This window comes from Ostrea edulis, chromosome 2 (genome assembly GCF_947568905.1).
Source record: "Ostrea edulis chromosome 2, xbOstEdul1.1, whole genome shotgun sequence".
In the NCBI taxonomy this organism is placed as follows: domain Eukaryota; kingdom Metazoa; phylum Mollusca; class Bivalvia; order Ostreida; family Ostreidae; genus Ostrea; species Ostrea edulis.
In genome coordinates, this window is record NC_079165.1 from 109,431,477 (window position 1) to 109,443,739 (window position 12,263).

Genomic DNA, 12,263 nt, shown 5'->3' on the forward strand with positions numbered 1-12,263 from the left:
CTAGACATGGTGTGTATGTGTATGTGTGTGTGTGTTTGTGAAATGTTGTAATTGGATTTTGAGAACTTAACTGATAAAGATTATTTCTAATTGATTTGGTTCTTACAGAGGCGATAGACGCCTTGTTCGGTGTTTGTGTATTGTTATTGGTGCAGACGAATAAATATCCTGTTATCCTGTTTATCCTGTTTTATTCGTGTCTCTATCCCCAGAAGTTTACATTTTAACACTAAAGTCCAGCCTTTGTGTGATTTAGAAGTGAAAATGATGGGGAAAAAAAAGATATATATGCATTGACATACGTGCGTGAAAATCAAAACTTGGCCGCCATAACAACCCTTTCGATCATATATAGGTGTATAAATGTGTTTTTATTGTATTAAGTATCCGCAAATATGTACATTTGGACACCAAATTTAAAACTCTAGGTCATTTAGAAGGCAAGATAATAGAATTTCACGTTTTCGATATCCGCCATTTTGAAAATCCAAAATGGCTGCTATAAAGAACTTGAAAAAATTGGAGACATATTTTTCTACAACTTATATCATCCCTAAAGACAGCCCAACCAGTGTCCAAAAATTAACATTTGAATTCAACGGGAAAACATTGGTCCCCCCACTATAAGGGCAATGTGTATGTTCTGGTCATGGTAGACCAGTTTACTAAGTGGGTCGAGTGCAAGCCGCTCCCCTCCCATACTGCAGAAGTCACAGCGGCTGCAGCTGTGAACAAGTTCTTTGCCCGGTTTGGCTGCCCATTTCAGGTGTTCACTGACCAGGGCCGGAACTTTGAGAGCAAGTTGTTTGTGGCCATCTGTGAACTGTTACAGACCCATAAGGCGCGGACCACCCCCTATCGCCCCTCGGCTAACGGACAAGTTGAGAGGTACAATCATACCTTGATGGATGCATTCCAATGTTACATTGACAAAGCGCAGGATCATTGGAATGATCACCTGGCCCAAATCGCTCTCAGCAATCAACAGACATACCGGTTTTACAGTTAACCGACTCATGCTAGGCAGGGAAATCAACATGCCAGCAGACCTGATGTTCCGGACCCCACGGAGAGACCCCCAGTGGATATGGAAGCTTATGTGATGGACTTAGAGCGGGCAACCCAGACAGCCCATCAGATGGCACGTTCCCGCCTACGGACCTCCGAGGAGCGCATGAAGAGGGACTATGACCTCAAGGAGTTCACGTTCCTACGTCCATGCCCTAGACACTGCCACGGTGAAGGGCAGGTGTAGGAAACTATCCCCCTCTTGAACGGGCACTGGTATTATCCATAAGAAGCTGAGCCCCCACCTTTACAGAGTTAAGACCAAGTCGTCTGTTATGGTGTTAAACCATGACCGGTTAAAGCGATGTATAGACATGGATAATCCCTTCTGGTTATCCCGCTATCAGGAGAAGTTTAAGACTCCCGGGGAGACCTTGTCAAAGACAGGGGGAGGGGGAGGTGGTCGTCCTGTTGAAAATGAGCGGGTTTCCTCAAGACCGTCTCCCGGGTCCCAGAGTCTTAGCCAGTCCCTAAGGGGAAGGGTGGTTCCAAGTCCTAATCGCCGGCGGCGTGGCAGGCCTCGTAAAATTAAGGATATTTCCCCAGAGTTTAGTGCTAAGTCCTCTGACCTTGACCCTTCGTCTGATTCAGACATCCACTATGTGTGCCACAAACCTGATGGGAGGCTCATGATCCAGTGTGTTGGGTGGTATCACGGGTTTGTGTGGGGGTCACCATTGAATTGTCGAGCCTGCACCAGTACATCTGTCCTCCGTGCTCTGGGGCAAGGTGCTGTCAGGTTAGACGGCATTCTTTTGCAGTTCGACTGACTCTGACGTGCACCCGGCGTAGGAATGGCACCGGGAGAGAAGAGTGAGCTGAGGATCCCCTAGCGCAGAAGGGATACAGAGAGAGGTTGTAGGCCCAGAGGCTGACTCGGGAGAGCCGATGCGAAGACGTGGTAGGACGAGAGGGTGAAGGCGCATATCCAAGTGCCTGCATGTCGACTGTACCATGCAGACAAGAAAGATGAGGGATCACGTCACCCAGACACACCTCCACCCCGTCTTTAGGCGTGAAGTTCCTGGTGTTCCGGAGGCCAGTCGCCTCCGTATGAGGGTTCTGAACTGGTTGGCGGACCAGATCCTGGGGCCCAACCGTAGTGTCGCCAGTCAGGCGGAATCCGTTGATTCCACTCTGGTGTTCCCGGATCCTAACGCCACCTTAACCTCCAACCTTCGAGAGGCTATGGATGCCCTGTGCCGCTATGAGGGCGTGACACCACCCCTAAGACCTATTGCCTGAGGGGGAACTTCATCCAGCCCTGTTAGTTCACTGGAGAGCGCAGATGTAGAGTGTTGAGGGACACACGTACATGTGTTTACATATATCCTTGACAATTGCGAGGGGAAATTAATGTGTTGCTAAGAAACAATCAGTTCATTATTCAAAACATGTCCATGTATTTGGATATCTCACATGCAGAATGTCTAGTCTTGTCTATGCCCTTGCTTTATAGCTCATATTGTGAGAACAGAGGAAAGTCGGGTAGAAGAGCGGCACGTTATAGTTTTCATAGAAATGCAGAAGAAAGTTTGCGTGACTGTATGCTACACCGGTATTGAGCTTATTTCATGATTTTTAGACCTCTAATAATCGCAAACTTTTGATTATAACACAACATAAACCACAATACAGATTCATTACATTAAAAATTGTAAACAAGGGGCAGCCATTTTGAATTTAGGGTGGCAGGAACGCTATGTTAAAAAATCCTAAAGAATATCGGGGCACAGATTTCAAATTATAATAGTGGTAACCAACTTCTTTACAAGTATTTTGATGCACCGGACCACTACATCTTGTCCATGAGGGTAAGGGTTTTGGAAAAACATTTACCATCACACAAACAATCCAACATTAAGCACCCCTTTTCGTATACAACGAGAATATCACTGGATCAGGACCCTGGGCACTGCATTTCCATATGGATGCAATGACAATGTGTATGATGTGGGAAATTTGACTAGTCCACAAGGAAATAACGTGAATGTGATGGGACTCTTTCCCAATAATCAAAGACGGAAACGCAGTCATGGACGTCGTTCATATAAAAGACCAAGTATAAATGATGTCACGTTTGATTCACTTTTGCCTTACGTCAACAGACAATTAGGTCCACTTCATATTCGCACAAAACTTTACTCTGTTCCATTGAGAGTTTTACACACGTTATTTGAAGAAGCTATGGCTAGTCTATACTTTGTTTTTTCAACACCTGAATGTAGACTGAACTCTATGATTATGGATGTTGCCAATTACAGAAACTTTAAACGAGTACCGATCATGGATGATGTTCCTTTCAAATCGTGCCGTCAGTTCCTGATGCTCAAATTTACAAGCAAAGGAATATATGCCGTCAACATAAGCAACATTCTTCGTCATGAAATAGTTCAATCGTGTATTCCAACTTATTTCAAGCTCAATTCTACACCCTGTATTTCCTACAGCTATACTTCTACTATTGCATCCAAACTTCTTAATTATAAACAAACTTTGCAGTGCCTAGATATAGACCATCGTATACGTAATCCACCAATATGTTCTTGTTCTTCATCTTCTTTCAACTATAGTCCAGCTGAATATGTCATTACTGGTGATGTTGATATAGTTGAAAATGAGGACCTCAAATCACTTATTCTAAAAGGTCCTAAATACAGAGAACCTCCGTCTTTTAATTGGTGACAAAACTTCATCTCTATTATCAATTCTGTCGAAGATCATGAAAGACGATGGGTTAAATATGAAACCTTGATGCATTGTCAGAATGGGTTAAAAGCATAAGAGGAATATCAAAATTCCGCATTCGACATATGAAAACAAAAGTACGTACTATCTATCCTTTTGTGGTTAGTAAACAAGAAGTGATAAAAGAATTAGATAGGTTACATGAGGAAATGTTTTGGTTCCAGCTGACAAAGCTAGTAACAACATTGTCTTTGTTTGTAAGGCTCATTATTACAACTGTATTGTCAACGAAATTGGCATTAATTCCACTTTTGGTAATGGTACTTATACTCCAACTGCCCTTTCAAAAGATGAAATTCTTCAAAACCATGCTTCAGTTTTAGACACGTTTAATATCCCAGTCAATGGGTCGAATGAGTTACCGTACCTATACTGGATTCCTAAACTACATAAAAACCCTTACAAACAAAGATGCATTGCTGGATACAGTAAGTGCTCTACCAAGCCCCTATCTTTGCTCCTCACGAAAATATTAACAGCTGTGAAGGAGAAGCTTCAAACTTACTGTGCGACTACATATGCCAGAAGTGGTGTTAATCAAATGTGGATTCTAAAAACTTCCAAAGAACTTTTAGTAAAGAAATCGCAGAATTTTCCCCCATATCAATAACATTAAAACCTATGACTTTTCAACACTATACACGACCATTCCTCACGATGAATTAAAGACTAGACTTTTTGATATCATAGACAGTTGCTTCTTCAACAAAAATGGAAAATGGAAATATTCATATCTAGTGATCAGTCATTCAAAAACTTATTTTGTTAAACACCACTCTGATTCCATGCACAAGTACTCTGAAGTTGAAATAAAAAATATGCTAGAGTTCCTTATTGACAATATCTTCGTGGTCTTTGGTGATCAGGTCTTCCAACAGTCTGTTGGAATTCCCATGGGCACGAATTTTGCTCCGTTATTAGCTGTTAGCTGACCTGTTTCTATATTCATATGAAGCAGAATTTATTCAAAAACTTCTACGTGAGAAAAAACATGTCTCGCTGTGGCCTTCAATCCGACATTTCGATATATCAATGACGTTTTGTCTATTAACAATAATGACTTTCATTCATATGTCGATTTGATATATCCCTGTGACCTCGAAATAAAGGACATCACAGACTCGTTCACTTCTACTTCATAATTAGATATTTTATTGAAAGTAGACATTAACGGCAAACTGACAACTCAGCTGTATGACAAACAGATCACCTTCTCCATCGTCAACTTCCCATATTTATGTAGCAATATTCCATTATCACCTGCATATGGTGTTTATATATCTCAACTGATTCGATATGAAAGAGCTTGCTCTGCATATAGTCAGTTTTTAAATCGAGGTAAGCTACTGACAAACAAGCTGATGGTACAGGGGTTTCAACAGTCTCGATTGAAGTCAACATTTCGCAAATTCTATGGCCGTTATCAAGACCTAGTTCGTCAATACAACCTATCATTGGGTCAAATGCTGTCTGACGTGTTTCATACCGATTGTTAAGGCGTTCTTGGCACACTGATTTTCACTGCGGATAACTCCGTTTACCTGATCAGGATATAGGGCTCACGGCGTGTGTGACCGGTCAACAGTGGATGCTTACTCCTCCTAGGCAACTGACCCCACCCCTGGTGTGTCCAAGGGTCCGTGTTTGCCCAACTATCTATTTTGTATTGCTTATGGGAGTGATGAGATTGATTACTCTTCGTTATCTTCACCTTGCATAATATAGAAAAACGATGTAAAAAGTTCACACATGCACGATTTGTTTTATAAATTTAAATGTTTGTGAAACAGTTTGCACAAAATATAAATTAGATATCTATAGCAGTATGTTTTCCCATAAATCATCTGATCGCTGATTGGTTGTGATTTACGTCGGGCAAAATTGATTATTGTTTATGAGAGAAAACCTTGCATGACTCAAATGGAACCATGTCATGTTTTGATTGAATATTCATAGTTTTGAAATTATGAAAATAAAAAATGCACATTCCTAGTAATGCACATGCAACGTAAAATCTGCGTAAAGACATGACTGGATATAAATGTCCCAGTTGAAGGTTTATCCAATTCATACCCTCCCCCCCAACCATGCACTTATTTTCAATTACAATGAACTTCGATCTTTGTTTCTATGCGACTAAGTTGGACACTATTCTTCCAGTTTACCTTGTGTATTTATCTCTATTGTTCCCATGACCGAGGAAAAACCTTGCAATGAACATGGAACTAACAAGAAGTACATAGAGGGATTATCTATGTATGTATGTTTATTCAGAAAAACAATCATGTTATATCTGTTTACAATATATGCTTCACAAAATACGAATATGTAGCATATTGAAGTACACAGACGTGCTAACTTAGCAAATGTAACAACACACGGACTATACTTTGTTTTCTGTATCTCATTTCATATATGTTTTGTTTAACTGAGATAATTCTAATAACAGTATGATATAAAGTGAGTAGTATAACGCCACTCGATAGGGAGTTCGACTAAATGCAATTTTCAGTGCAGGTTTTATAGGGAGGTCAACGGAGTGTAGTTTGGAGTGGAGGTATTCACATGAGTGTAGGGGTCAAGTTGGCCAGGTGGCGAGGTCAAGCTTGGCAGGTAGGAAATTTGAGGAGATAGCGTGTGGACGATTTGTTTTCCTTTTGATATTCCTTTTGATTTTCTGCAAGTCGGCGTGTGTATACAAGTTCAGATCTTTTAACTAAAGAAGAACACTGGTTTAAAGTTTACACATTTAATAAATCAACAATTAAAAGTTTACACATTTATTAAATAAACAATTTGAACAACAATTTTAAAATCCCTACAACGGGGTACTTTCGTTTTCACTTCTCGGAAACACGGCTATTTTTGAAAATCGCTTTGGCATTGTTTTGTAAACAATGAGCTCAGCTATTCGGTAGTTCTATAAAACATGCAAAGAGTTGATGAATATTCTCACTATATTGTGTGGTTTGAATCAGATCTTTCTGCATTAGGCCTCTATTTTATATTGGATCTTATGTGATTGACTGATTTTTTATTGTTGAACTCGAGAATGATTCACTCATAAGGAGACGTCACTACTACCCGTGAAGGACTGCACAATTTAGGCCTATGCTCGGCGCTTACGGCCTTTGAGCAGGGAGGGATCTTTATCGTACCACACCTGGTGTGACACGGGACCTAGGTTTTTGCGATCTCATCCGAAAGACCGCCCCATTTAGTCGCCTCTTACGACAAGCAAGGGGTACTGAGGACCTCCCATATAGTTTTACGCTATATATTTAAAAATAATTCATGTTTACTGTAAAAGTACTTTGGGCATAAACTCTATTATGGATATAGCAGAACAGTTTTATAGTATATAAAAACAAGAACTAAATAGGTCCATATCTCTGTGCACTTCGCACCCTATGAGATCACAACGAAAAAGTACGTCACGACGTACATCTTACACTTCATGTCTATATGTTGTCGTTATTGACTGCCGTTATCAAATGATAAGCCGTATACGTGAAAAATGTTCTTGTCAAATAATAAATTATTTCAATTTCGTATCAAATCACTCAACATTTTTATATTTGCGTGAAGGTCATAATTCATATTGTGACCTTGAAATCGCCCCTCTTTTTTCTCCCGATCCCGATCATCACTACGTTGTAAGAAAATCTAATTTACATAATTATTGTAAGCAGAGTGTAAAGGGGTAACGATATACGGTGTATGGTGGTGTATAAAGTGTATATGTTTATATTCCTGTTACAAAAGGAATAGTTAGGACAAACTTCTGAAATATAAAGAAACCCCCCTTTCCGCATCTGATTATTTCTAGTTTACTCTTGAAAATGAAAAAAAGAGTAATCCTGCATTAGATGCATTTTAAACTTCCCTTTATCGGAGCACTTGATCTCTCTATAGATGTGGGTTTTTACAATATCAACTATCTTTTTTTAATATAGGATGTCTCATAATTTTTCGTGGAAACGTGAAGATAATGAACAATCTTATAATAATTACACAATTTAGAGTAGGGTAAACACGGATCCTTGTTAAAGTAAATATGAGTGGTGGCAACTGCTGTCCCATTATATTTGTATGGGGGCGGGGCGCCTTAATTCAATGAGAAACAATTTCTCGGAATTAGTAAAAGATAACCCAATTTGTATGTTTTACATATCATTGAACATGCAATTTTTAAAACCATTATAAGAACACATGGATACAAGTCACACAGTTTGAACACAATCACACAAGTTCACTCTTCTTTTTTTAGGGGTTCCGGGGTTTTGAAGGGTGGTTGACCCCATTGTGAAAGTCATTACTTCGATTTCTAGTGCCTGCCAGTCACTTATCCAGGGACCTAACTGTCTGCATTTGTATCAGGGTACATGGGGAAATCTAGCGATCAATGCTCCATTTCACTGCAGATGTAGCAGAGGTTGTTATTTTTCGATGCTGCGAGTTTGGTTGGATCTAGTTCCTCCACTTTTTTTTCAAGGATAGCCATGTGGTTGGTGACCTTCTGTTCAATTCAATGATTCTGTTGTCAATGCTAAGGTGATATTGATAATGAGTAACTCTTTTTTTTCTTTGGATCATGAGGGTATTCTCAGCTCCCTCCTCAGGCTAATTCGGGGAATAAATAGATTTCTGACAGGGCAATGCATGGTCTGAACCATTTTCACTTGTTTATCTATGTGTGGTCTTCTTGTTTCTGAGTATCTAATGTCAGCTATGCAGACCTCTCATACATTAGATCCCCAAATGCTATCTGACGTATTTCATATCGACTGTTAGACCATTCTTGGCACACTGATTTTGACTAGGGATTACTCCTTTTACCAGATCAGGATATAGGGCTGTAGGCGGGTGTGACCGGTTGCCAGGGGATGCTTACTCCTCCTAGGCACCTGATCGCCCTCCGGTGTGTCCAGGGGTCTGTGTTTGCTCAACTATTTTTTTTTTTATTGCTTATAGGAGTTTGATCATTGTTCGTTAAATTCGCCTTCCATGTATTAGGATGTAATAAGCCATTAGGATACTCTTGTGGAGACTGTTTCTTGTTAAACACGCTTTTTATACTTTTTACGAAGTCTTTTTTTCTTTTCTTTCCTTTCCCCCCTTGGATGGTTCCGGCTATGGCACTACCAATCAAAGGGAGAAGAATGGTGAATAATCCGTGTCATTTCTGACGTCTGACCCCGCGATGTTACTTCATCGTAACACTTTTCGCTTTAATGTACTAGTGTTTTACCATTTCAAAAGGGCATAATGGTACCCAGAAAGGTCATGATGTGAATGTCGATGGTATCGAAATGTTGTTTACTCAGTTTCAAATATTCGGCCCTGATGGGTTCCCATTTGGCTTGTTGTCCGTCCACCAGGTGAAACGTACAAGGAACCATCCTTAATAATTTCAATTCGTTGGATTCCACCACCTGAGGATTCACGACATCGCAATGCACGTACATGGATTTCAGATTTTCGTAGACATCCGTGGTATTGTTCCCCAAGTAAGTCACGTTGATCCATTTGGTCTCCGGTTCGTTTGGAAGGATCAGTTTCTGACTATCCATACCGAGCTTGTAAGCTAAGGATGTGGGGAAACGAACGCACAAGGGAGTTTTTCTGAGTGTTTTCCCTTTAAACTGATACATGATTCGCTCGTATTTTTCGAAATAAACTAATTTCATGAAACTTTCTTCTTTGGGGTTACCCATCGTTTTCCATATCTTTTTCATACTTCTTTCCAGACCTTCATTGATTTCGTCGATTAAAGCCGCGGAATGAACGTAAGCTCCGGGTCTGAAGTGAATTCGGACGATATCCATCTTGCTATGGATGAGCTGAGTCCAGGGGGTATTGGGCCATTCGACCAGTACGGGGCACTGCCTCAAAAGAAGCAGATTGACTTTTTCCAGTCGAAATCGTTCCCATTTGAAAATATCCGGGTTTTTGACGTGGGGAAGGAAATCTTCGGGGACGAGGATATGGAAATAAGCCTCTTCCACTGTGATGTTTTTCAAGGCATTGGGAAACATCATTTCGGTTAAACCGACTTCCCAATCCCAGTCCGTCAAATCCAGGGATTGGGGTAATAAGATTTTAAATTGAGCTGCCGTATTGTCCAGAAAGGATTCCTTAGACCCATCACTCGAGAGCGTAAGATAAAACCCTTCACGTTGAGCCATGATGACTCAAATGATGAAAATGACCAACTCTCGTCTCTTCATACTGGTGCACATCTTGTAAAGTATCTTATGTGAGTTCGTTTCGTAATACCCATGTTATAAAAAATAACACATTTTTGTAGGTTTACAACTTTTATTTTTACATATTTCAGATGAAAAATGTCATTTGATGTAGCTTTCTCCTTCAAGTAGATGCAGGTCAATATTTGAATGATTAAGTTTTTAAAGACAGTGTTCATTTGTGGGTTTCTCGTTATACAGAGGTGTGATTCTGTCGCATCGGTTAGTCTTCCTCCTCCTCGTCTTCCTCCTCATCTTCCTCCCCCTCGTCTTCATCATTGTCGTACTTATCTAGGTATGATTCAAGTAAATATTTGTTTTTGCGAAGAGTCATCTTAATGGATTTCTTTAATCCATGATTGTCGGACACAAATTCATCGATGACGTCCGTCACCTGTTCGTGCGTTGTGTCTTCTTGCAACCGATACTGATCGTAAAGGAACTGCTCATACAGATGTCTAAACTGTTGGTAAGTTTCTCCTTTGGTCTTTTCGTCTGCTTTCTTACTAGCTTTCTTTACTGACAAATTTTTGTTCAAGTATTTCTCGTAACTCTTCTGCCATTCTCCGGCAATATGTTTTCGCGCTTTATGTGCCATTTGGCGAAAGACGATATTGTCTTCTTTTGCGTTACTGTCAGCATCACTCTGTGTTGGAGAGACATCACTCATGTCATTATCCTCTTCCTCATCGCTGCACCCGTGTTTTAGTCTTTTATGACGCATCATGGCATCTTTGCAGGAAAATAAAGCATGACAATCTGGGCACTCAATCATGTTAACTGCTCGAATGCATGAAAGTGAATGAATAATTCCTGGCTTTTAGGTTCTTTATATACTTCCACCACCACCACGCCATTACCGGTCGCATTGCTCAATGATAGAGCGTTCGCTTCCTAACTGGAAGCTCCTCCTCATGCCATGGCAACGTCAACCTAAGACGTAAACATTGGTAGTGATTGGCCCTCCAAATGCACTGCATTTACGGGTCTTTCGGAAGGCCCTATGGTGGTAGGCGTTTGCACGCTAAAGAGCCCTCACTGCTAGGGGTAATAACCACTAAGCATTGGACTTCATCCGCAAGTAGTGTATATAAGGCAGAAAATTTCTCGGGAGACGTGAAATAACCAGCCAACTACAACCATCCACACTTTCGTTAACATCACATACACCCTACCTACACTTTCGTTAACACCACATACCACAACCCTTATTTTCATTAACACCACATACCACCACTTATACACCACTTACGACCATTCACATTTCCATAAACACCATTTACACACAGCTAATGGCACATCAGATGCTAACACTTGTGTTTTAACACTGGCTTTTTTTTTTCTACACCAATCACACCACTACCTATACAGGTCTGAGAATTGATAGTTTTACATATCAATATCAACAAAAGAAATAGATCTACCGTTATTAGTTTGCATGTATCATAATTATACTACCACGCACATTTCCATTAACACCACCATACTACCACTCACATTCCATTAACACCACCCATACACCATATATCATCACTCACACACCACTTACCATCACCTGTACACCACTCAAACACCAAATATCACCACCTATACACCCCATACCACCCCCTGTACACCACTACTGGCACACCAGATGCCATCACTTACATCTTCTTTAACATTACACACAACACTACCTATATAGTTTTGCATTTCTTAGCATAACAATATTAATGACAGAAGATTGATCTACCGTTTTTAGTTTGCATGTGTCACCACCAAACTATCACTCACGTTTCCATTAACATCACATACCATCACCTATACACCACATACAACCACTCATGCACCACCTATACACCACATACCAACACTCAAACACCACATACCACCACCTATACACCCCATACCACCAACTGTACACCACTACTGGCACTCCACATGCTATCACTTATATCTTTAACATAACTCACACCACTACCCATATAGGTCCTAATTTATGTATTTCTTTGCATCAGAATATTAATGAAAGAGATTGATCTACCGTTATTAGTTTACGTGTGTCACCACCATACTACCACCCACATTTTATTAACACCACATATCACGACTTATACACCACATACCACCACTTGTACACCACACACTACCACTTATACACTAAATAACACCTAGTCCCCACTATCGGGGCACCAGTTCCCATGACTTAGGGTTTCTTTA

General features: G+C 40.4%; 1 protein-coding gene across 1 annotated transcript; it reads left to right on the forward strand.

Moving 5' to 3' along the window:
• Positions 1-649: 649 nt before the first annotated feature.
• On the forward strand, positions 650-1,255 carry LOC130051564 (uncharacterized). Its single transcript, XM_056153583.1, has 2 exons — positions 650-888; positions 1,024-1,255. The coding sequence occupies exons 1-2, from the start codon at positions 650-652 to the stop codon at positions 1,253-1,255; spliced, it is 471 nt and encodes a 156-aa protein (XP_056009558.1).
• The last annotated feature ends 11,008 nt before the right edge of the window (positions 1,256-12,263 follow it).